Source organism: Ruditapes philippinarum, unplaced genomic scaffold, assembly GCF_026571515.1.
Source record: "Ruditapes philippinarum isolate M1 unplaced genomic scaffold, ASM2657151v2 ctg2268_1_1_1_1, whole genome shotgun sequence".
In the NCBI taxonomy this organism is placed as follows: Eukaryota; Metazoa; Mollusca; class Bivalvia; order Venerida; family Veneridae; genus Ruditapes; species Ruditapes philippinarum.
This window is the reverse complement of record NW_026867202.1, coordinates 205,217-232,052: the sequence shown is the minus strand read 5'-3', so window position 1 is coordinate 232,052 and position 26,836 is coordinate 205,217. Positions and strand designations below refer to the sequence as shown.

At 33.7% G+C, this 26,836-nt stretch overlaps 3 protein-coding genes and 1 pseudogene across 4 annotated transcripts; 2 read left to right on the top strand and 2 right to left on the bottom strand.

Annotated features, from left to right (window-relative positions):
* The first annotated feature begins 355 nt into the window (after positions 1 to 355).
* On the top strand, positions 356 to 3,732 carry LOC132735285 (uncharacterized). Its single transcript, XM_060722223.1, has 2 exons — positions 356 to 467; positions 1,513 to 3,732. Exon 2 carries the CDS (start codon positions 1,532 to 1,534, stop codon positions 2,336 to 2,338), a length of 807 nt encoding a protein of 268 aa, XP_060578206.1. The 5' UTR covers positions 356 to 467; positions 1,513 to 1,531; the 3' UTR covers positions 2,339 to 3,732.
* A 252-nt stretch (positions 3,733 to 3,984) lies between these two features.
* On the top strand, positions 3,985 to 13,826 carry LOC132735283 (uncharacterized). 2 transcript variants are annotated; one of them, XM_060722222.1, is made up of 2 exons: positions 3,985 to 4,810; positions 10,814 to 13,826. In XM_060722222.1, the coding sequence occupies exon 2, from the start codon at positions 10,815 to 10,817 to the stop codon at positions 12,903 to 12,905; it is 2,091 nt and encodes a 696-aa protein (XP_060578205.1). In that variant the 5' UTR covers positions 3,985 to 4,810; position 10,814; the 3' UTR covers positions 12,906 to 13,826. The 2 variants fall into 2 exon arrangements, with proteins under 2 accessions (XP_060578205.1, XP_060578204.1); XM_060722221.1 differs by lacking the exon at positions 3,985 to 4,810 and adding an exon at positions 10,361 to 10,488.
* Positions 13,827 to 15,678: 1,852 nt separating this feature from the next.
* On the bottom strand, positions 15,679 to 26,707 carry LOC132735280 (uncharacterized). The gene is made up of 3 exons (XM_060722218.1): positions 26,614 to 26,707; positions 19,381 to 19,458; positions 15,679 to 17,033 (listed from the first exon to the last, which is right to left on the bottom strand). Exons 1-3 carry the CDS (start codon positions 26,705 to 26,707, stop codon positions 16,054 to 16,056), a joined length of 1,152 nt encoding a protein of 383 aa, XP_060578201.1. The 3' UTR covers positions 15,679 to 16,053.
* The window catches only part of LOC132735279 (protein phosphatase 3 catalytic subunit alpha-like), a 43,461-nt pseudogene continuing 43,264 nt past the window's right edge, over positions 26,640 to 26,836 (bottom strand).

Below are 26,836 nucleotides of genomic sequence, written 5' to 3'. Positions count from 1 at the left end.
TTTAGAGCTTTTACTTTATTTTACTCACAAATAAACCTATATTTCAAACATTTTACCAAAAACCTAAATGATTAAAGACTTTTGCTGATTTAATTTTGAATAACCCTATTAAATTTCACTGATAACACAATAATGGTTTTACATTGTATTTCGTCATCCTAGCTTCTGCAAATTTTGCACACTTGCCAAAATTAAGTAAAAATAGATGTATCGAGGTCATTACATATCTCAACATTACCGCATGCTTCAAACAAGGGCATAATCTATAACATTTGATTGTCAGTTTATTGGATAGTATAAATAGACTAAGAATTACTCATAACTATAATTAGAAATGACATCATTGTTATCTAGCAAAATACTGATATGATAACAGCAAATTACGTTGTTTTATTTTTTGTCGTATTTTACGTATCAACAACTACATATATTATATGAAATACTTTTTCTATAACACTACTTTAAAAGTAAGTAAATTATATATTTTATTTGTTTCATGTTATATTTATTTTTTTATTTCTTTTTTGGTTTCTTTCCGTGCTATTTTTTGTTTATTTGTTTCTTCTATCTGTTTAAGGGTTTCAGAAAAATACAGTTAAACATTTAAGTAAAATGGTTACCGTATCTCACATATGTCAAACCAGCCTGTTGTTCTGTGCAGCCTGACCAGGCTTTATGCTTAAAGATTATTAATTAATATTTTCACCTGCATCTCGCTCAATCTGATTTAAACAGAATCATAAAAGAGATAAATAATCTTTTTTATGACCTAGAACTACTTCCTGATTCAAGTTAATTTACATGAAATAAAAACAAAATTTAAAACTAAGATATTGTGAAGGGAACAAAGAAAGTAATTTACACATTGCAAATGGCAATTCAAATAAATTACAAAATCGAGGTCAAAATATAAAAAACTGCGTTAGTAACAGCAGTAGAAATATGGTATTTTACTGTTAAATCAGTTTTATTTGCATGCAACATGTAAATTATTACATGAATCTTGAATATTGTTACTTTTCTTTAACTCTCATTTTTCTCAGTTTCATTTCTTATAATATTTTGAATCATGTGGAGGCATGGCCTTCAGGTTTTGAAAATAAAACAGCATAAGCATTCTAATGAGATTAATGCCATCTACTTGCATCTATAATAGTAGCACAAGCAAAATATTGAGAAAATTGAACAAATATAACTCTAAATAATTCAATCATAAGCTGAAGAAAATAATATTTGAAGTTAAAAGAAACAATGTAAAAAATTACGTTCATGATGTATACATACTTCATTATTGTATGTAAAAATGTTATGTATTTTGAGGTATAACCGTTTGTGATATATGTAATTTTGAGGCAGGCCATTTTTTATACCTTATTGTTCCATTCAGGTTTAATTATTGTTTTAATCATGGTTTTGTAACCATATTTAATGCTTCCGATTATTGATTTCTTTATTACTTCTTTCAAAGATCATGTAGGAATGAAATGATAGTGATACAATTGCCTATTTCAGGTTTTCATCAGATGTAATCATGTTATCAGCTAAAGAGAGATACCTATCAAAATGTATGAGTCAGTACCTGGATGAACTTGGATTTGATCATGAAAGAATTCAAGAAAGAATTAGATTTAATACAAAACTCTCCAAAGCTATAGACTTATCAACTAAATGTCTCCTGAAAAGTGATAAATTTGAAGAAATAATTGCAGGCAGTACAAGTGAAGGGATAGGAATGTTATGTACCAATGATCTGGATGTTCTCCATATAAATCATGCTGTCATTTGCTGTGACAGCTGGTTAAGTACAGAAAATGACAAATTGAAATTCAAAATGGTGCGTCAAAAAGCACCTGCAGGGTATACGTTCCTGAAATTAATGTGTAAAGGTACAGATTCTGAAACTTATAAAAATATTGAGTACGCATTAGTAAAAAGGAAAACAGAATATTATCTGTCAAGTAAGCAGTACATGACAAAAAATGATGAAAACATTTTACAAATTATAAAAGGTAGTTTTCTTTCCAAGATGACATATGTTAAAAAACCACAAGGCCCATCCATTCCCACCTTTTTTGAGGAATTTGATAAGGATGGTTTAGCTTCCTCTTTAGATATATCTGACCAGGGGGTGGATTTTGTCCGAGCTTTCTCATGCCAACAAGATGATGAATTTCTGATTGCATGGAAAGGAAGGAATAGAAAATTTGGTTGGCCCAGTAAAGAGAATATAGACAAAGTAATGTCGCTTCCTGTTCATGTTGTTGCAGTTGGCAAAGAAGGCACAAAAACGAAGGTTTGCAGTGGAGAATCTCTTTCACTTTGGCAGAGATATATCTAGTGAAGGCTTTAAATAACACACAAACAAAGGTGCTTGTGATGATGAAGCTTATAGCCAAGCACGTTTTGAAACCACTGTGCAGAAACATTACTTCTTATGTAGTTAAGAATGTTGTGCTATGGTTGGCTGAAAGGATTGATCAAACAGCCTTTTATGAGGAAAGTCTAATCTTAAGACTGACAGATGCACTTGAACAGTTAAAAACAGCTGTAGAAAAAGGAAACATTCCTAGTTATATGATACCACAAAGGAATCTGATAGAAAATAAAATTACAAGGGAAGAACAACAGTTACTTGTGAGGAAGGTGACATTTCTCCAAGTAAATGCCTTTAAAATGGTGAATGAATTCTTCAGTGGTAGGTGTCCAAATAATTATTATAGAAAAATAGAGAAAATGACCCTAAAATTCTGTTACGCTAATTTAATTGACATATTGCTTACAGTTGCCTTTTCATGTAACACAGCAGAAGAACTTGCAGGTTTAAACACTGAATTGTATGCATGCAAGTCATTAAGGCATGTGTACCTATTGATGGTAGTTTTTATTTCGGTTTCCTTTTACCTTAAACACGACAAAAAGGACAATAATAAAGAAACAAATAAAAGGAAAGCACAAACAATGAAAGACAAGAGAAAGAAACACAACACCAAGAAGCTTAAGACACAACACCATGAAGCTTAGACACAACACCAAGAGGCTTTAAACACAACACCAATAGGCTTAAGACACAACAACAAGAAGCTTAAGACACAAATCCAAGATACTTAAGAACCAACACCAATAAGCATAGGACACAACACCAATAGGCTTAAGACACAACACCAATAGGCATAAGACACAACACCAATATGCTTAAGGTACAACGCAAAGATGCTTTAGACGCAACACCATAAAGTTTTAGACCAAACACAATGGAAATTCAGACACAATATCATGTAGTTAAGACACAACACCAAGAGGCTTAAGATAGAACGCAAATATGCTTAAGACACAATATCAAGAAGCTTTAGACACAACACCAAGAAGCTGAAGACACAACACCAACACAAAACACTATTAAGCTTAAGACACAAGAAGATTAAGACACAACGCCAATATGCTTAAGACACAGCAACAAGAAGTCTAAGATGATGACAGCGAAATAACAGTTCTGCAGCATGAGGGATGAGGGGTGGAGCTACGTTTTAGGATTCTAGGATTTAGTTTCGGTCTTTTGATTGGAATTTTTGTCTATTTTAAGATTCAGAATTTCCAACCGAATTTCCATATTTTGTTTCTTTAAATAGCTACAGCAAATATTAAAGGCTTTTTGTAAAATTGTGTATACATTTAAACCACACATGTACTGTAATTAAAATTAATGCGGCACTTTTTAATTAAATTAAAATGAAAGTTCTGCTCCAGCGAGGATATACTATTTTAGGAAACTGGAATCCAACTTAGTTTTATATTAAGAACTTTTTTTACCTGCATTCTTTTTAGACTGACACGTATAGACGTGTTTGCTAGTCAATAAACAACATTCGTGTATTGTAGTAGATCAAAAATAACTTATGTTTAGTTTAGCGTAAAGAGACACACGCCTTGTTAAACATTTAACTATCAGATATCATAAAAAAACTTGCATTTTTGTCATCATAAGAGAGAAAATACAAAGTTGGTGTTCACGCCATAAGAAGGTAGTTACAGAATGTGGATGCATACAGTTTACTGAAAACTCTACGCTATGAATTCAAGACATGAAAAATGCTATTTTTACATTTACTTGTTGAAACAGTTTAAAACACATCAACAGATTTAAAAATATATTTTCATTGAAACATGATATTTCACTACACCTCGGTATATCGCTGTAAAAGGATATTCACTCGTTGTAAATATATATAAATACAGATAAACTGTATGATTAAACTTGTCGGATGTGACGTTGATCAAATCGAGGGAAGCTTTTATTTCAGCAAACTATAAAAGGTGCAGAAAAGTCGCAATGGTCTTTTCAAGGTTGACTGAGTATTGAAGTGTCGCAAAAGAAATGGTGTAGTGGTAGTGCTCTTGAAATGGTTGGGATATCCCAAGAAATTTTTGGATAAAAGAAAGTGACATTCATGAGAATTTATTTTTATATTTATAATCGCAGTATTCTGTCATCCTCTTCATTTCACGCTGAGAACATCATTAAAAATGACTTACCAGTGACACATATGTGACAAAAATACATCTGTGAATAGGACTTGGAAAAGACATTTCAAAACTAGACATCCGATGAAAATTGTATGCAGCAGCCTCAGCAGCAGCTGCAGCATCAGCAGCAGCAGCAGCAGCAATCTAACATTAAAAGTCGTCCAGAGCAGGAATACAGCATGACTATCCTCCAGCAGCAGCAGGAATATAACTGTTAAATAAATGACCCTCATGGGGTGACCAACTTTGATCCAAAGAGGGTGATCTATTAAGCGGCAAGGACCTCAAGGTAATGATTCATGCAAAATTTCTAAGCTCTAGTCATGACAGTTTCTGAGAAAAATTATTACAAAGATTTCTCAAGATATTTTTTTCTATTTTTCTCATGTGACATAATTATGCATCATAAGAACCATTAATATAAATTTTGTAGATGGTAACCTGCTAAAGATCATTCCTGTGAATTATGTAAAAAAAATGAATAAGAATAAAGAGTTAATTTACAATGAAAGACAAAAAAGAACAAAAAAAAACAAAAAAAAAACAAGCGAGATGATCACAAAGGTTCTCTTCTGAGAACTTGGAGCTTCAAAGGGAAATCATTTACCAGATTTCCACCACATTCGCTGAATCATCGAAGAATATAAGACAGCAACCGTAATGACTTTGTTACAAAGTTTAGCAAATTTATTTTTATAAAGCCGATGAGTACATGCACGATTTATACTTATACTAGTGTGACTCACAGGCAGGATTATCCAGCATCCATTCATATTAACTATATATAGATACTGTATAGATACTGAATATTATAGTGTCATTTCATGAAGCGTTGACATACTGTTGAAAAAAATAATTCATACAAGAATTTGCTTATGACAAAAAATAACTTCTACAGACTTAATAAAACCGAGTCTGCAGTTTTCATGTAATTTTGTTGTGATAAATGATTCCGAGGGATCACTCTGTTAAGATGAGTTTAAAAAATAGAAAAAAAAAGTTTGACAATTTTACAATTAACAATAATTATCTAACTCAGTAAGATCAATAAATGCATTTAAATATGGTAGAAATAATGTATCAAGTACCAAATTACACCGATACTGTGTCAATGAAATTATCTGAAGGACTAGCTGATATAGGTGTTGATGAGAGTAAAGTGCTGAAGAGGAGAGAAACAATGATAAATGTGAATGACCAATTATAGAATATATATTCTTATATATCATACTATATCGGTAGTCGATCAGAAGGTACAACTACCATGGGGATGAAGTCAGAGGCAGATCATCATTTTTGTTTAAATTATTTTCCTGTAAAACAAGACTGGAGTGAATGGATACCTGATATACTTAATTATTTTCTGCTGATGGAGAATCTGATCAATACTTCTTCAGAGACAGAACAGGAAAAATACTGCTTAAACATATTTTACTACCTGGTAAAATACATATAAAACATCTGTTTGGTGGATTCCTAGACAGGCTTCAAGTAGCAGCAGGACCTCCTGGTTACAGTGATATGGACTTTGTGTTAGCTTTTCACTGTAAAACATGACAACAAGCTAGACGGTGGCTGGATCAACAAGGTGGTACTGTGATACTCATTGTTAAATTACGGTAGTTCTAAGGATAGGGTCATATTCAATTTTTCAATTTTGTAGCTACAATGTTTAACTACGTGCAGATAGGTTTTAATCATTTCATTAACAGTTTTAAAATGCATGCGATTTTTTCATTTAATTCAATATCGGCTGTGGCCACCTTTGGCTCTAAGTAGTGCGTCAACACGTCGACGAATAGAATTGACGAAACGTTGAACAAGGTTATTTGGAAGATTGTTCAATTCCGCTATCAATGCATTTGTCAGTTGGAGGATATTCTGTGGGGCGTGATGTCGTCGGATAGTTCTGCCAAGCACATCCCAGATATGCGGATTTATATCTAGAGACATTGTTTGCCATTGCATGGGATTTACGTTGGCTGCAGCTAAGCAAGTGCGAGTTATCCTCGCCGTGTGAGAACGGGCTTTGTCTTGTTGAAACACCACGGGACCGTTTCTTTGCATAAACGGAATAATCACGGCATTCAAGACTTCGTAGATGTATCTTTGGGCATTTAAGTTGTCGTGTATAACAATAAGCCGGGTCTTTTGTCCATCTATTATTCCGCCCTGAAGCTTCGACCACCGAAGCGATCTTGCTGTCTAACACAGACAAGTGCAAACCTTTCGCACTTTCGACAGTAAATTCTGACACTGAGATTGTAACAAGACTCGTTTGAAACAAGACAGTATTCCAGTCACATCGCCACAAGTGACGGTGCGCACGTGCCCACCTAATACGGGCCTTACGATGGCGTAAAGTGAGAATACTGTATATGGGCGTCACGCTCTAATAGGGCATTGTTGTGCACGCAACCCATTGCGAATGGTTGGTGCAGTTACGTTTAACGCAGGCGCGGTCAAGGTCGCCAGTCTGAACCTGTCACGTAAGTGAGATAAAACAATTGCACTGTCGTTCCTTTGGGTAGTTGCGTTTGGCCTACCTGACCTTGGACGATTGTGCATATCACCTGTAAGTCTTTGGCGTCTTACAAGTTCAAGAACTGTGTTGCGACTGCAGTTAAACGTTCTACTCACGTCAACAACAGATGCCCCACCCAGCAGCATTTCTATTGCTTGAATTCTCTCTGCTTCTGATAAACGTGGCATTGTGAAAGCTATCAACTTTATGTGTGAATAATTCTAAATTGTTACTGAACACATGTATAGTGCCTTACATCACTGTCTATCTGACATCTTAAGCATGCACGGGGTTCACGTGCAAAAACTAAAATTTTACGCATAGTGTATCTATTGTTAATGAATACTCACTACACATGTTTTGATTTAAATTACAAATTAAAAAATATTTAAAAGAAATAAAGTGTCAGGTTTCTATTTTTGTTGAGTGTATATATTTTATGCCTTGACAAGGTGGTTAATTTCATTGCAGAGTGGTTTATGCCATCGCAGGGTGGTGTATGTCCTAACAGGTTGGTGAATCCAAGATCGGAACGGATATGTAATAAATAGATTTCAGGTATCATTGTACATGAAGTTATTTTATTAATTTTGACTGATGAATCGTATCATGTTGTTTATACTTTCATGTCTCGTATAATTGTCTGTATTTTTATGTTTCACACTAAACTTCCTGTATCTAAAGATGTGTCAGAAATTTGTACTGTGATAGCTAATAGCCAAAGTTTTGTATGTTTATATATGTTGCTTCCCATTTATATGCCATAAATACTACATACCAATATGGTACTTATTACGAGTGCTGTTAGATATATACAAGTTATTTGTATGAGTTATAAATTTTATAGATATACTATTAATAAAAGATGCTCAGAGTTGAAATTATTGTGTCTGTTTTGTGATATCTTTTGCTTTAGTTGGACTTTTAAGAAAGGATTGCTTTGCTGCAACACTTGATAGAGGTTTTGCTTACAACTGTATATCTTATTATTCCTATGACGTGCTGTATTTCTTAAGTGGGCTTTTTCAGCTTTCAGTTTCATTGGATTTGTCCATTTTTAAGTTGGGGATGTCAAGGTAAAATCTAAATTAAGAATATTCAAAAAGTAACTTTCCATGATTCAAAGTAACATATTTCTTATCATATTAAACCTTTTCAAGCGATTAAAGTTGCATCCAGATAAACCAAAATATTTAATGAAAATCAAACTTGATAAAGATGTACTGATTATGCCGTATTTATCACCATTTATCACCATATATATATTTCTACAGCGTTCCTCATACAGTAAGGTCTATTTTTCATAATTTGGCCTCAATTATTGTAATTTACATGGATTTTGAACATGGTTTGCAATGTATGAATTTATCACCCTTTTTCTTTTTAACAGTTTTAACTTTAAATTCAATTTCAAAATGTTCATGAAAATTTGCACGAATCTGGAGCCCGGCTGCTTTAAAATATGAGTTTCTAGATTTTTCAGAAACAAATTTTCTATGATTTACATTGATGATTTTTGTGATAAATATCCTATTATTGTTTGCTCTATTGATCAAATAAAACTTCAATTCATTCCGTACTACAGGGTCCATTGAATTTAGGACTGTCACTGATCATAGAAAATAATTTATTGATATATTGAAAATGAAATATTGACATTAAATATGCATTGTATATAAAATTAAACAGCTAGAGAAGTGGTAAAATACTTTATATAAACTGTGATGATTGTCTTATGTATTCTTGTTTTTGTAATCAAAAATACAACATACTTTAAGGTTAAAAAGCTAGAAAGTGGTACAAATTTAAATACGTCATATAAACTGTAAGATTTCATTGTGTTATATTTGCTTGTTTTAGTCAGCAAAAATACAACATACTTTAAGAAAGTATTTTGTCTTATAATAAGTTCTCACTTTTTCTAAAAGATAAAATTCAGGGTTCAAGCTATTTTACAATAATTATACCATTATTAACATGGCAAATATACCATATGCCATGGGCAATGTTTCTGTGTTTAGAACTTTATATCTCAACTACAAGAAAGGGAGGAAACAAATGTCAGATATATAGAAATTCATGAATAGAGTTAACTTCTTAAAATTGAAAAAGAAAGAGGAAGTAAAATTATAATAAAAATTCCCCCAACATTTCGCAATTGAGAAATTGATCAAAAAGGATGTTTCCTTGAAAGGTGTTGGAATCTTCAGACCTCATTTTCTATAATTTACAACATATAAAAAAAAAGGTAATATTTTATTCCTACTTTCGGAGAAATGATAAAAATAGAAATTTATTAGGTAATAACGAGTTTCATGATAGCTGTATTAATGAAAGAGGAAGACAAAAATAGTTGAGCTTTTAATATTCATCAAGAATTGGATACTTATGAATATGATGATAAATACTTTAAAGATGAATCATTAAGTAAATATGTTAAAAAATGCTTCGTTTTTGAAACATTTATGTATCTGTCAGACTGAGTAAAGAAATCAATATAAGAATTTCATTTATGTCTACTACACAAACTGCATGAACAATATGCAAGCTCTTGGCATAGTAAGTAACATGTTTTCAAATGTGTTTTTCTACACAAGTCTATACATGTAAATTAAATGACCTCAGGACACGGCCAACTTTGGCCCCAAGGGGCATGATTTACATAAGTTTTGTTAAAAAACACTGATTAAGGCTTTTGTCATTGCACTTTCTGAGGAGAATATTACAAAGATTTCATGTTTAAAGTCGTTTTTGAGCTTCTGTGACTACTATGTTTCAGATTTGAGCCAATAATATTAGTTTTGTGAAGTTCATTCCAGTTAAGTTTGATAAAAATAGACCATGATTGTGGTTTAGGAGGAAATGTTGTAAACGTGGTTAACGAGTTTATTTACGATGAAAGACAAAAACAAATAACAACACAAAAACAAAACAAAAGCATTCCGTATTCACAGTAAATGCCTTTGACCAGGTTTCTAAACCATTAACTATTATAGCAGGAATTACTTTGATAAAGAGTCTAGCAAATTTTAAATTATCATAGAATATAATGAGTACTGTTGCTTGCATTTACTTTTGCCCTTTACCCATGTTACCCACAAGCATTTTAAAATCATCATTAAATAATCTCCAGAACCAAATAACTATCTACCATCATCCATTACCTTATAGTAATTTTACCATTATTGACCCATTTCAATAATGTTACCTATGTTTGACTTTCAATGGACTATAGTTTAATATTAAGAACACAGAAAACGAAGGGAGATAACAAATGTCAGATATATAAATAGTCATAAAAGAGTTATCTTATTAAGACTGAAAGAGAAAGAGGAAGTAAAATTACTTAAGAAAACCCAATATTCCAGATAAACGAAGGCAAAATGAATAAAACAAATGTTAAACCGTAATCTACTAAACCTTACTGAAAATAGAAACAAAAGGTAACTTTTAATACTAATAATATGTGTAGTGTTACGAGTATAAGGAAATAAATAGTACATGTACATAATAGATCAATGATGAGTTTCATTTCATAAAGAGTTTACATACTGCTTAAAGAATCATAAACGAAAACCACAATTATATAAATAATACAAGAATTTACTGTTGATGTAAAATGCTTCTAAATTATTCTACACTGGAAAGTGAGTTAAAAAAAGCAAAATTGTTTTGAATAATCATTACAATTAACAAATATCATCTGACCATATAAAATCAATACAAAAGAAATAAAATAAATTAATATGTTATGAATTTAATTTACAGAATGTTTCAAGTACCAAATTACACCCAGACTGTGTCGATGAAATTATCTGAAGTACTAGCTGATATAGGTGTTGATGAGAGAATAGTGCTGAAGAGGAGGAGAGCATTGCTTCTGAGAGAATCAATGAAAAATGTGAATTACCAATTACTGAATGAAAATGCTTATATTTTATACTATTTCGGGAGTCAATCAGAAGGTACAACTACCATAGGGATGAAGTCAGACTCAGATCAACTGTTTTGTTTAAATGATTTTCCTGTAATACAAGATTGGTGTGAATGGATACCTGATGTACCTAATCTATTGATGATACAAGATAATTCTGTATCTCCTGGATACTGTTTACTTCAAGTGCTACAACGTGATGCTCCTCTTCCTGCTGATAGAGAATCTAATCAATCCTTCTTTAGAGACAGAACAGGAAAAGTACTGCTAAAACAATTTCTAATGTTTGATGGATATTTCGACAAATTAAAATTACATGGACCAGCAAGAGTAGAACAAGGCTCACATGGTTACTGTGATACAGACATTGTTGTAGCTCTGCACTGTAAAACATGGCCACAACAAGCTAAACAATGGTTGGATCAACAAGGTGAAGGTCAATGGCCGTCTGCTGAAATAAAACAATATTGCAGTCGAACTGGATGCTTTGTTGTTCCTGTTGGATGTAGAAGGGGTGACTTTAGGCAACTTGAATGGAGAATATCAACATCTTTAGCTGAAAGGTGTTTAATGTTAAACCTGAATATTACACAGATACGCTGTTATGTCTTGATGAAAATGGTTATAAAATCATACCTTGATCCAGAGTTTGAAGATGTGATTTCCAGTTACGTGTGTAAAACTGTACTCTTCCACTGTATTGCCAATTCACATTTTTACATTTGGAGAGAAAACAATTTACTTTCTTGTCTATCACTGTGTTTATATCACCTGTATAATAATATCGTTAATGAAAACTGCCCACATTTTATCATACCAAGGAACAATTTGATGAGGGGTAAGATATCAGCTGTAGTCAAACCATATATCCTGGAAATACTAAGCACCATTATCAACAGTGAAGGAGTGGCATTATTTGGTATTAAATGTGATGATCTTGGTTCCAGGCTACATCTCAAGTTTTATAACTTATGTCCATTTAAGTCAAGTGATCGCATTTCAGGAGTTGTATTATATGATGCAGCTAACAACATTTCAAATTTACTTCTTTTTAATAGTTTCACTCTAAAGAACAAAAGTCTTAATGAAGCTGTACATACACTGATAGACTGTATATCTAAGATCTTAAATGATCAATATGAAGGATTGGTTGAGACAGCCTGTCAACTTCTAGCACCATGGTATTGTACAACACTTGGTTCTATGCTGGCCTCCATCAACATCAATCAGCACAACACTGTATCAGCTGATGCCCTCAAGCTAATCTCACTTGGTTTGTATACAGATGTTGCTTCAAGTAAACTGAAATTAGCTTCAATCTTATACTGTGCACAAGAAATAGAAAAAGCTGACCTGGTTCTCAGTGAGATTGAAAGAAGCTATGATCTGCAAGTTGTTGAACCAGTCTGTAGTTGTTATCCCTTAGAAAGAAAAGTAAGACCAGGATTCTTTGCGACATGTGACAATCATAATGAAGATGCCATACAATATGCAACAGCATCATGTGTCATATTTTTGCCATGTGAAATTTACTGTGTACCCACTGAACTCCGGTATGAAATGATAAGATCTACACCGGAGGACAGAATATACCGCACAGAAAATGATGATCACTGGATGGATTATGCTGTGGTGGATTCTCTCCCTTACCTGTACTTTCTACAATACAAGGTTAACAGCCATCTTGAGAGAAATAATGAAAAACAATCTGCTCTCTCAAAACTTCATAGAACCATACTAACCGAGCAAAACCTTGGACACCGGGAAACAGCTTTAAATATTCTCGGAAAGTGTATGGAACAAGAAGGTAGAGTAAGGGATGCTCTACAGTGTTATTTGATGTCTCTAAATCTAAGGAGAAGAAATAATGCTGCAAAGATACATATCTGCACACTTCTATCTGCATTCGGAAATTTCAGGGTATAGAATGTACAACAAAACGGTGGAAAAACTCACGTACAAATTTTGATGAAAGAGTGACATATAAAAGTAAAGGAATAGTCCTGTAAAACAGCATATTATATATATGTAAAATATTTCTTTTTATTAAAAAAAACCAGAAACTTTAAATATTTAATATAATTCCGTCAGCACTCCATAGAAAATAAGAAAATTATAAATTATGATAAATGAATGAGGAACATTACTGCTAAATATCATATTAAATCACATACATCCTTTATAATACTACGGACACCCTGCTATCACAATCTTTATTTCTCTTCTGAAGAGAACTTGAATATTACTCTCTGTTTACAATAACTGATTTTACACTTGGCATCACATAGTCACTTATGTGTGCGACCAGAACTAATAACAGATAAACAACATGATAATTTGACAATTATACTTTTATTAAGGTACTTCATAACCTTGTGGCGGAAATTTTGGCTGCAGACGGGCAAAACCCATAAATTTTATCCAGTCCCGGGGGAGACTACTAACTGCCTTGTTACACTGGCAAGTCAGTGACCCAGGTTTACAACCTGGTGTCAGTCCCAAAAGTTGAACACGCTTAAGTGGACAGGTGTTAGCGGGCTGCCAAGATTACATCTGACTCCTGAGCAACGAGGGTCCCGGACGTAGCCCTGCCCTGGGCCTCCCCTCCATACGTAGAGGTGGAGGGGGGTGCCAACGTAACCCTGGAGTGCACCCCACCATAATACATAAAACTAATACATACAATGAACCTGCATGCTTTCAAGCAAGTCAGGCCAGGAGAAAGAGCCAGACAGTACCCGTAACCCCCTTTTTCGTCTCCCCGGGCCGCTCCCCCAGATCGAAAATTGTACCCTTCTCTGCGCCTGTGATTTAACTGCAAAACAAACTGCAAGAAATTTATTTATAGTAGTCCTAATAAATTCCTATACTGTTAATAACTTTTGACATATATCGCTGTCTGTTTTTTTGTTTGTTTTTGTTTTTTTAAAGGTAACATTATGAAACACGTAGATGTAGAGCGTTAATGTAACCACTGTAAAGATGAAGTTCACTTCCTGAGTTCCAAGGAGTAATTTGACTTTTACTCTGAACTTGAATGTTAACTAGCCTTACTAGAACTGGAACTTGTATGACTAAATTGAGTTGAAGAAATCCCTTCCATATGTTTGTAAAAATTATCACTATTGTAAAGTATTAATTATTAGGATGTATTGTTCTCCAGTCTGTACTGAGCACACAGGTATGTTAACAAGATCCTTTGTACAAACAGTTTCAGTGCACACAAAAATCCTGATGGCACAAAACTCCGAAACCAGATTCTAAACCAATATCCAGATGAGGTTGGAGGTTCTCTGGAAGCTGGCTGCTGTAAGCTGGCTGCTGTAAGACTGTTAAGAAAAAGAGTCCCTGAAAGAGAAAGAAAAGGCGGCAGAAATTGTTCTCATAAAGGGGAGGGCGGGCGGGTGCGTTTTTGAAGGACACTGTTTCGGAAAGTTCCCGGATAATGATTCGCCTCCTTTGAAGAGTATCTTAGTATGTCTAAATTCCGTACTTTACTTTACCGGATTAAACTGCACCTACCCACCCGCTAGATGATGTGTTTAAGAAGGATTATCGAATACGAGATTCTGGATAATCCCTATTAAATCACATACATCCTTTATAATACTACGGACACCCTGCTATCACAATCTTTATTTCTCTTCTGAAGAGAACTTGAATATTACTCTCTGTTTACAATAACTGATTTTACACTTGGCATCACATAGTCACTTATGTGTGCGACCAGAACTAATAACAGATAAACAACATGATAATTTGAAAATTATACTTTTATTAAGGTACTTCATAACCTTGTGGCGGAAATTTTGGCTGCAGACGGGCAAAACCCATAAATTTTATCCAGTCCCGGGGGAGACTACTAACTGCCTTGTTACACTGGCAAGTCAGTGACCCAGGTTTACAACCTGGTGTCAGTCCCGAAAGTTGAACACGCTTAAGTGGACAGGTGTTAGCGGGCTGCCAAGATTACATCTGACTCCTGAGCAACGAGGGTCCCGGACGTAGCCCTGCCCTGGGCCTCCCCTCCATACGTAGAGGTGGAGGGGGGGTGCCAACGTAACCCTGGAGTGCACCCCACCATAATACATAAAACTAATACATACAATGAACCTGCATGCTTTCAAGCAAGTCAGGCCAGGAGAAAGAGCCAGACAGTACCCGTAACCCCCTTTTTCGTCTCCCCGGGCCGCCACAGAAAATAACATTTTTTCTTCCATTATAAAATTTATACATAAACAATATTGTAAACATGTTTTGGAATAGGATTACTTATATACATTTTAGATAAATGAACAGTATACATTTTAAGATAAATGAATGTAACAGTTTTTGATATTCATTTCAGTCATAACATGTAATGACAATCACAGCTTTTATGATGTCTATAGGGTGGCTGTTGGTAATGTTAGTAAAGAATTGTCTGGTGTACTGTTAATCAGAGACTGCAAAGCTGTCTTCCAGTTGTTGATAAGAATGGAATTACCCAAGCTTGACAAGTGTGTTCCATCAGTATGGAATAAGTTTACCTCCTTAGCAGAAATATTGTTATTGTCAATGTATTGACCTCCATTTTTAAGAATAAAGGATTTGATTGCAATATTCACTCTTGTTCGTTTTTTTTCTATTTTCTTTCCAGCACCAAGAGGTGCATAGTGCCAGTACCTCCTTTGAAGGATTGATGACCATATTATTGTAGTTTTTACAGAAAAGTGCTTGATATCTCAGGATTGAACACTGAATCTTTTCTATCAACATTTTACCTGTGACTCCCTCTGATGTCAGATCATTGGAGCCGCAATGAATCAATATAAATTGTGGTTTTGGCATTTCCATTAACATCGAGTCCATGAGTTTATCTAAACCATCAAAAACGAGACCTCTGCATCCCTTCCACTTAACTGACATGTTATGCTTTGTAAAACCAAGTTGTGGGTCATCCAGCCTTGCAGTTCTTTCAGCCCAGTGAACAATGGAGGACCCCATAATCCAGAGACATTTATGACCTGAAATAACTTGGGGACAGTTAGTTTTTGGTTGATGTGTTGTAAAGATAGGAGAAAAAGGAAATTATTTAGGGGTTTAACCTGATATAACGAGTGAAAACCTCAGACTTCCAGCGTCCCATGACCTTAATTCTGTCGTCGGGCACCCCAATACTGTGGAGGTATGTTGCTCCACCAATGCGAAAGCTATGTGATCTGACATGATCGGGAGCATCTATAAATTGTAAAGCTTTCTGTAAAAGTGAACAAAATTGATACTTTGTCAGGGGCTTGGTATTGAAGTGGATAAACAGATTATCCCTGTCGGCTGCATGGGGACGGTTCTTAAGGTACTTTGATAGACTGTTAACTGGACAATGGATCCCACCATTAGCTTTAATTTGTAATGTGACCGATAGACCTAGCTGATCAGTTTTTGACCATCTAATTTTCAAAAAGACTGTGTTATTAGATAGATGAACATCACTAACTAACAACTGTTTATGGTTAGACGATATAGTGCTGGGTACTGTGAACTCACTGACTCTTAGCAAACCAAAGAATGCCAAGGAGAAAGCTGCAGTGAACATGACTTGTTCATATTTGTTGCTACATATATATTTTAGACTGTAAATCATTTTATCAAGTAAGGTAAGTGTAATAGGAGCCCTTAAATCATTAACATGCCTCCCTTTTAGGCGGCGTAGGCCCTCAATTGCCTTAATCACTAAGAAGGATTTTGTGGGGTCTGTTAGACTACCCACTTTATGGGCATAACCGATTCCCGACATATAAGTAGAAATTGAAGAGGCGGACAGACCTTGCTGGGCGTAATAAGCAATAAAAAGAAGTAAATCTTTAATAGGGACTGGCCAAGTGTCTGGTAATTGATAGTTATTTCTAAAGTTGAATAACTTTTGAATGCTTGTTGCATAGGTTTTACGGGTAGATGCAGCCACTGAATTAGAAATTAATAGCTGTGCAAGACTATCTAGATGTTCCACAGGTGGGATGGAATCTGTGTGGGTTGCCAGTCTGCCTCTGGCGCTGCCTGTCTGAATCTGGCCCACTGTGAACGAGAAAGTGCATCTGCTATGACGTTTTTTCTAGAAGGGATATAAGTGGCTTTAATAGAGATATTGTGTAGTTAGCATAACCAAAACTAGATGTCTAACTAGATTCATAATTCTCTCAGATTTACATGTTTGAGATGAAATGATATGTATCACAGCTTGATTATCTATGTGGAATAATATTTTCTTATTACGAAAAGAATTTGACCAAGTAACAATGGCTGCCACAACTGGAAAAAACTCTAACAGAGTCATGTCTCTAGTGAGTCCTCCTATAACCCAATGTGAAGGCCATGAGCCCTGTGACCAATGGCCTGCAAAATAGATACCATACCCTCCTGTAACACCACCTGAACTGTCGGTATATATTTCAAGGGTGTTGTCTGAAAGCCAAATAGGGTCAGATATCAAGGTTATTCCATTGTATGACTGGAGGAAATGTAACCAAAGACCTAGGTCTTTACGCATATTGGCAGAAACCCTTATCTTATGATGAGGTTTTATTACACCTATGGTTGCATCAATTAGCCTTCTGCAGAATGCTCGCCCTGGGGCAATAACTCTGCAAGCAAAATTCAAAGATCCTAGTAGGGACTGCATGTCCTTGAGGGAAATTTTTTTAGCATTTATTGCTATGATAATTTTTTGTCTAAGATCTACGAGCTTGTCATTAGGTAACCGCATTGACATCTGTACAGTATCAAATTCAACCCCCAGGTAAACCAAACATGTAGATGGAGCACATGTTTTGTCAAGCGCAATTGGTATACCAAATTTTTTACAAGTATTTTCAAAAGATTGCAATGTATGTCCAGGTTGAATATGATTAGATGACTCACCAAATAGGAAGTCATCTAGATAATGCAAGATGTTTGAGTTATGACTATTGGCAACTACCACCCAATGTAAAAAGGAAGCAAATTTTTCCCAGAGGGCACAGCTAATTGAAGACCCAAAGGGAAGCATTTTGTCATAAAAATAGTAAGTAACTGGTTTACCTTTTTCTCTGACCATTACTTTAAAACCAAGCAGATCAAAGTCTGCTGGGGAAATGGGGAGAAGGCGAAATGCTGACTTTACATCAGATTTGCTAAGTAGGGCACCCTGACCTAATCTGGCAACCATATCTGCCGCTTGATCAATTGTTGAGTACGACACAGAGCAATGATCTTCATCAATATAGTCATTAATAGATCTATTTCTGGGATAAGACAGGTGGTGAATTAGACGGTAGTCACCGCCTTTTTTGGGAACTAAACCAATGGGAGAAATTTGTAATGTTGGAAATGGGATTCTGAGAAATGGGCCTGCTACCCTACCGACTTGTATTTCTTTAATTATTTTTGTATGCAGGACCCCTGGGAGTTCCCTGGCACTGCGTAAATTTGGAGAGTCTCTGTGTACCCGGGGGCCCTCGTATTGTAAGGGAAAACCTTTTGATATGCCTGTGATAAGGTCTTTTGCTGCACTAAATGGGTAAAGTTTCAAAGCTTTTAGTAATTCAGTGATATTTAATGGTGTATTGCCGATCTGATAAAGAGGTGAGGTACTATTGACCAGTGTGGCATACTGTCTGTGCATGTTTTCCTCCGCATAGCCTGCAGACATGACTGTACCTACAAGGAGTAAAAGGACAATGACTACCAGAATTGAAGTAATTACATGAAAATGACTTAGGACTGGAGGTACGTTGTTTATTAAACTTAACTGCAGGGGTGCCCGTAATTTGAGATGTTGTTTTACTATTATAGGCAGTACTCCTGGTTTGACCTGCAAAATCAGGTACTCTAGGTGATTGACCATTTACATAGAGCAACCAAAGTTCTAAATCAATGGTGCCCCAAGACCTAGATGGGTTGTTTGATTGGACCTGGCGGAATTGTTCATCATATTTCCACCAGGAGTCTGATCTTGTTGCTGCTAAGCGTACATCCCGGAGGTATTTTAACAGCTCCTGGGATCTGTTGGGAAACCTTTCCAGGTAAATGCTAATAAAAACGATGAATGCCGATGTCCATTGTTCAATAGACATTTTGAAATTTGACCCCCTTGGCTTTGTGACGCATAACCTCCCGTTTCTAAATTGCAGTTCCCCAATTTGACCCTCTTCAGAATACTCTTGAAGCTGGCGGGATGACTTTAGAAGAAGTGCCAGGTCGGTAAATTCTCCAGCCCAAATTTTTTCTTTTATTTTTACAGGAATAGTACTTCCTAAACTATGAAAATTTTCATCAATGTTTACAGGATTTGATAGTTGAGTTGGCGAGTTATGAACCATTACTGAATCAAAGGGTTGATAATCTAATGAGGGTGGCGATGGAAATGAAACATACGGCCGGGTACCTTGTAATGGTGATTCCCGCGCTTCTACATCGCCGCCTCCCTGACTGGCACTGTTAACCGGTGTTTCCACCAAACCGCCTTATTTACTTTACCGGATTAAACTGCACCTACCCACCCGCTAGATGATGTGTTTAAGAAGGATTATCGAATACGAGATTCTGGATAATCCCTATTATATGTTTAAATATACATGTATTTTGTTAGACAAACTTTGAATATTAAATAACATTCAGCCATTCCTCAATTGAAAGGGTAAATACTTGTAAGCATATATATATATATAAACCCATTACTCTAAGCACTATTTAATAATGTGCTGTACATTTATATATCTGACTGTAAAAACAGTAGAATTAGGATATCAGAAAGACAATTTACGTATTATTTATGTACAACATGTCATTGTGTTATAAATGTACATAAACAAAATTGGATATTATATAAGTGTCTTTGTATACTGAAAGTGATAAAATAAGAGGCTGTGTCAGGTGAAAATATTTTAAATCCAATTTTTAATTATTTTTTTTGTGATCTTGATTTTACTTGATTTTTGTGCTTGGGAATATTTTTTATGATCTTTGTAGAGGGCCACTTAAGAATCATTACTGTAAAATTTGTTCAAAATTCACCATATGGTTTAGAAGTAAAAGTTATTGATTGAAATTATGGATAATGACAAATGGCAGAGACTTCCCATATCAAATGTTCAACTTTGAGTCAGGTGACCTTAAAAGAGGCATTTCTTTGCAAAAACTTACTTAGGTTACGTAGCAAGTGAATTTCTCTATGGATCTAGGTAAGCGACGCTATATTAATTTTTCAGTAAATATATTTTGAGTTGATTTTGCCGAATGTTTGCAGTTTTAAATTTTTGCTTTGTATTTTCATATGATACATTTTCACGTAAAATCAGCGGTTTTAAATGTTGGTATTTGCTTTTACTGAAGTGCTGATGATTCCGTCTTCATCATTACAATTTGCCGTACATTGTTTTGCTTTTCAAATATTGATGGAAAATTGCTAGTTTTGTACATGACAATACTTTTAAATTGTATATGCAAACACTTGTTGCACAATTGTCACGTAGTATACGTTGTAAAATTGTATAATATAATTCAAAATATGGAACGCCCCCCGCCATTGCCTTTGCCGGTCATGCATCTTGTTATTCATGTGTGCGATTTTATCCATAAACTGTATTATAAAAATTGTACTAGCTGCAATGTAGCTCTTATAATTATTTATTTTTGCCATTATTTTATTTTATGTAACATAATTCAACAATTTGTTCACTTGGGGACCATATGCCGTTTTTCATGGAATGGCACTAACATGTCACATTGAATGTTCCATGATAACTGCCATATGAACACATCTGCGGATGTTTCATAATTCCAAATTTTACCAATTTATGTTAAATGTTTATTACTGCTTAAGCGGCGCAGTGACTACCCTGACACCTAAACCTGTTTACTATAAGAACCAGCGGAGATATTATTATGATTATAGCAGCTGGAAGTCTGTAGATTACGACCCCGACACGACACGCAAGGAGGGCTACATGATGATAACCAGCGACGCTAGTGAACGACCAAAGACAGCTAGAAACATTTGATAACCGGAAGTTAATGCCCGGTATAACGAATCGTATACCTAGGAGGGTAGATGAAGGATTTATAGCTCAGCCTGTACCATGCGAGCATCCTCTTTTCGTATTCTTCTTGTGAGTTTTGTATCATTCTGATGTTAGATCAGAATGGCTTACACTTAACATAGGAGCAGCGTGGAGGTTGTTAGGATAATAAGGAATTTGAAATAGGTGTATTTTTATAAGTTTGTTACTGCAACGTGTTACTCTAAGTTTTAATTATAGGACTTACTGTAAAGTGTAGGACTTTCCTTAAACTATAGGACTTACTTTAATCTGCATAATTCATTTATTTTCATTTCATTTTTCTTCCATTTGTAGAAATTTCATCTCTTTTTTTAAATAATAAACTTGCTTATTTGTACTGTATTTGTTTTCATCGTATTATCTGCTTTTGTTCGTCCATCCTGTGACACACGTTTATATATTTAAATTGAGTTGGTCGGAGTAAAGCCAGACCTGTTAGAAAATTTAATAGCTGGTAACCGAGGTTGGTACAAAACCAACAGCTGAAGAAAGATCAGTTTATCCATTATGGGATATATTTCGTAATCAAAATATACAAACAAAATATGCTACCTTATCAATAAAAATTATAATTCTAAAAGCCTAAGATTTCTTTAAGTGGAGTCCGTTGAACGTTAACACGGTTGTTAAGTCGTCGTGTAAACATTAGACATTTGCTAACCTTGACCCTCCTTATTTAAAACTTTTCGTAAACAATTGTCTTCTGGACAATGGTTTACAGACGGTCACTAAGACCCTCACTCTAGCTTTGACTCTCACTGACTTCGCTTTTTTTTCGAGAAGGGGGGGGGAGGGGTTGGATTAATCCTATCTGTGGCACAAAAAATGTTAGCATATATTAAAAAAGACACAAAATAGTTCTTTGGCCTCCACTTCATCATTTTCCAATTGGCATAAATGAAATAATAAATCGCAAAAAAAAACTAAATCATACATTATATATTTCTCTCATAAAACATGGTATAAAACAGAACATTAAATTACACATAGAGAAATGATAAAATATAACAAATCACAAATATACCTTAACAACGTCATGTTTTATGACACAAATATAATTCAACACACGAATCAACATCATTATTGTTTATATTAAACAAAATCATAATTTTCATAAAATTTGAAACATTATTTTTCTATATTGTTTTTCATAAAGTAACTTTAAATGATTCACACTGACATATTTCTTTTGTAGTATTTATCACCATATTTTTTATTGTGTTACAAACGCAGTTTGGGCTTTTTTTTGCATATTTTGACATCTTTTTGTAAGCGTCGTTTGCTATTTGTTAATTAACATCCTTATTCACTTTACGTTATTTTACTAACATTGTCATGAAAATTTGCATGAATCTGGAAGCATGCTGCTTTAAAATACAATGTTAAATTTTCTAGATTTTTTCAGAAACAATCTTTCTTATTTACATTGATGCTTTTTATGATAATTATCCTAATATTTTTTCTCTTATTAGCAAACAAATTGTCATAATAACATTGTTAACTTTATGAAAAAGAGTAGTCATACACTGAATTAGGAATTGTTTATTATTGTTACCAGGGGTTTCAAAATTTGTTAATCTAATGAGTAATTTTTTTAACCAAAAATTGGCTAATTGTGTGACTCAAATTTTCAGAAATTTCTCTTCTACCGGTAAAAAAAATTGCTAACAAGAAAAATACAATAGAGTAAGGAATGGGTTAGTAATTTGAATACCATAATATTCTAACCATAACCCTATATATTTCAAGAATTCTTTATCACACTATTTTATAACATGTTACTAGAACTCAATGAGTTAAATTATAATGCATCTTATAGAATATATCTTCCAAATAGAAGAAATAAAATAAAAATTGAAAAAATAACTAAAAATATGTGCATTATTTACAATTCCAGCTATATATACAAGCGTTTATAAAAAACCTAAAACAGTTTGTAAAATTCACTTGTTCATCCTTAAAAGCTGACTAAACGAACCAGAAAACAAAAATGTGTATCATTTAAAACTTTAAAACACACATTGTACAAATAAATATACTCCATAGGAGACATATTTGTTAAAGGCCCATTTAACCCCTAAAAAGGTCTGTGAGTTCTTTGTTGTTCTTTTTTGCTTTCTATAAGTACTTAAAAAATCAGATAATTTCTCATCCAATGCTACTTTCTTAATGTAAATGCATCTTTTTGAATATCATAAAAAGATAATGCCTTTTCATTACTGAGGTTTAATGGGCCTTTAAATTATATTTATGTATTTTTTGAAAATCAGTTGTTTACGGAAGTTTTAAGTTTACATAAAGGTAAATGTCATACATGCAATCAGTACGTCTAAATTTAAAGTTCTTATCCAGAGATTTGTAGATATTAAGTCTGTAGCCTCCTAATCTATATAGAATTAAAAATTGTCAAATGTTTCACCAGACAGGCTGTTTGTCTGTTTTTTTCTTTTACGCCTTTTCCCAACAGTATTTTCAGTCATATAGGCGGGTAGTTTCCTAACCATTGTTTCCTGGAAGAAGTTACCCCAGTAACTAGACTACCTTCCCCTTGCTAAACTACCCAAAGCATTCCCGGGGGATCGAACCCACGCCAGAGAGGTAAACTGGATTAGAAGTTAAATCGGGACTCTAAACCCCTCGACCACGGAGGCGGTACACCAGACAGGCTGACAAGGAAAAAATTAGCATGTTCTAATTATTGAATCAATGATGGGGCATTTCAACATTATTTTCTACTAAAGATCCTTGAAAATATCAAGTTAATTCGAGATTTACAATCTGAATGAGTAGACGCTCCCTTGTTTCTGAGAGATTGCCTTTAAGAGTTAAGGCATCAGAATTGTAGCCATCGTTTATCCCTGTATGATCGAAAAATAGCACTAAATTGGGTTGAATAACAAGAGCCTAAGCATTTCTTAGTAAAGGTAATTTTTACCCCTGGTATTGCGTTAAGTTTGTAAAGTTAGGAAAATCATCTTTCTTGTTTCTTGTTCAGCGCCATATGACCTAAATTGTGGAGTGCTTCGTAATAGAAAAAATAATAAGAAACAATAATGAAGGATGTACATTCCCTTAACAACATTCCAGCTTACAAATATGTATAGCGCGAGTGGGAAATAAGTATTTACACGATATGGAAGGTAAATGTTTTCAGCATGAAGTCTTTGATAATAAGAATCTATAAATCTATGATATTACCATTTCAGCAAATCTTTTAATATATTATTGTGTTAAAAACAAAGTTGGAAAATATGTACAAATAAAAATATTGCAATGAACTACAATGACTGGAAAAATCATGGGTTTCTGTATTAAAAATCAAACTAGTAATTGTGTCTAACATTAATACAAGCAAACAAAAAATGACACTGTATTTAACTAACAGCTGAACCTGTCTTTAAGTCCAGTCTGGAAAATATTACAAATCCAAATTTTGTTAGATGTTTTATTATTATTTTTATATTTAGCTCTGCCGGCTATCTTGTTCAGCTGACTGTTATAGGGATCATCATCCCTCTATAGTTTAATCATTATCAGCCATGAGGAATGGGGAATATTGAAAGTAAAACGTTGGATACAAGACACAAGGTGATCACTTTATCATGTATAACTATATACTAAAAGTTTACAGTTTACATATCCAACATGATAATGGTCTTATGGCATTTTCAAAGAGTAATTTATATTTCATATATCTTACAATATAATAGAATTGAATCCATGGAGTAAAAATGTATCAAAAACATGAGCAGAAAATAAATCTACGATGAAATAAAATGTCATTCACCTGATTATATCTAGGAAACTAGTAATTGAGGTACATGTACGATTATGAGACAATGAAACATTACACATGTATAAAATTTGAACATGATTATTCTTCAAGATACTCAAATAATACTGACAGTGAAGTAACTTACAAAATTCTTTATATTTTTATCATAACATTACTGTTATATACCAAACACAGCAGTAAGCGCTTAAACACAAATCTCTAACTTTTACAATGACTTTATTCACAAAATGGAAGAAATTACTTTGATAGCGTTGTTTTTAATAAACGTTAAACTATAACGGGTTAACTCAAATGAAGGGGAATTAACCCGTTACTGCACTAAGGTGACAAATTATATTGGTTTTAAATGAAATACATGTAACAGTTTATATGAAACAAAACAATGATTTACTATATGAAATATTGCAGTTTACAATGATTGTGCAACACGAATAAAAGGAATAACATTACTTTTATTTAACTGCAGTGCAATAAAATGTGCTTAAAAATACAATGTGATTTTGCAAGTATAAAAATCTGAACAAAACACAACTTTGTGCAGCATATCTGTTCAATAAATAAGAAATCATAATTACAATTGACAAGGTTTCTCTTTTCAATGTCTTTAAATTGTACAAATGGTAAAAACACCAAAGCCGTTTGGATAGCATAGTTTTTATTTTTGACCAATTTTAGTTGTTAAATCTCATTTTAAAGGTTATGATTTTGCGTGGTTATATAACTAGTTAGTATGGCAAAATATTATCAAGAGCCCCTGAATGAAGTTATGTTGAAACATCAAATATAATGACAAATGGCATGCTAGAATATTTCATCTTGTTATGTCACAGCAATTAAGCATCCATCTAAAATAAAATCTAAAATAATTTCAACAGGACCACAATTTCTTAACATTTTACAAAAAATATCAAACTGAAATTTTTGTCATAAATATTTTGTGACGTGTTTCTGTTAGATACCCTATAACAAAAACCATACTTATTTAAGCTGGACTGACTTGAAAGACATTAATAACATTATTAATAACAATTTGTAGTCACTTTTATGCCAGCTTTCAGGACTTTATAGTGCTGATGTCCTGCAGAAAAACATGGCTTGGTTATGAATCCCATATGATAAGGTCCATGGTAAGCCTAAAGAATAAAAAGCCTCTAGTAAGTTATTGATTTGAATATAAATTTGTAAGCCTTATTATGGGTTTTGAATGGAATATCAAAATAAACAAGTTTTTATCTGATATTAAAGGGGTAATTAGGATATTAATTGATCAAAATGTAATGTTAATCATTAACTTAAAATGATATATTAGGGCAAAACTACTTTGTATTATACAGAATTTCAATATTCTCTTCTCTTTTTGTGTCATCTTGTTTTAACATTAAGTGCTAAAAATCTTAAAATCAAAGGCAATAATACTTCTTAGAACTCAGAACTTAACAAAAAGAATATAAAAAAATACTATATGTTTTACCAGATTAAATTGTTTATAGAGATTAACTGATTAATGCATGAACTAACGCATTTATCAGATCTTAATTTCAACACATGTTATTATGCAAATTTTATAAACTCAGGTATTTTTAAATTGCCTTGTCTGTACCTACAATTTACTAACTAAATAGGAGAAAAGTTTATTGGCGAAAAAAAAAACAACAACCAAAAACCGATGATCCTTGAAATGTCATTGAGTAAACACACACCCAACGCTTTGTTCAAATATAAAATATCATGTACATTTATCAAGTAAATGTTTTAAAAATACACGAAACTAGATGCTGAATGTTAATTCTCCCAGCTGGCCATGATTTCTTCTCGCAGATGATAACTATACTGGTAACCATGGAAACTAGAGGCATGTTCAGGTCGTATCTATTCTGATCATACGTAGTTTGTAGTTATCGGCAAGTACACATGCGGCTTCGTTGCTACCCCCACAGTAATGTGACGAGGAGAATACAGTCAATAACTTGCCCTGTTGTTGTACC

What these genes read in the sequence shown, in the direction of transcription:
- LOC132735285 (XM_060722223.1), top strand. Translation starts at nt 1,532, where the DNA reads ATGTTATCAGCTAAAGAGAGATACCTATCAAAATGTATGAGTCAGTAC.
- LOC132735283 (XM_060722221.1), top strand. Translation starts at nt 10,442, where the DNA reads ATGTTAAACCGTAATCTACTAAACCTTACTGAAAATAGAAACAAAAG. An exon ending in ACTGAAAATAGAAACAAAAG is followed by an intron (nt 10,489 to 10,813) that starts GTAACTTTTAAT and finishes TTTAATTTACAG; the next exon opens with AATGTTTCAAGTACCAAATT.
- LOC132735280 (XM_060722218.1), bottom strand. Translation starts at nt 26,707, where the DNA reads ATGCCTCTAGTTTCCATGGTTACCAGTATAGTTATCATCTGCGAGAAG. An exon ending in CATTCAGCATCTAGTTTCGT is followed by an intron (nt 19,459 to 26,613) that starts GTATTTTTAAAA and finishes AAAGTAAATAAG; the next exon opens with GCGGTTTGGTGGAAACACCG. An exon ending in GCGGGAATCACCATTACAAG is followed by an intron (nt 17,034 to 19,380) that starts GTACCCGGCCGT and finishes TCTCGTTCACAG; the next exon opens with TGGGCCAGATTCAGACAGGC.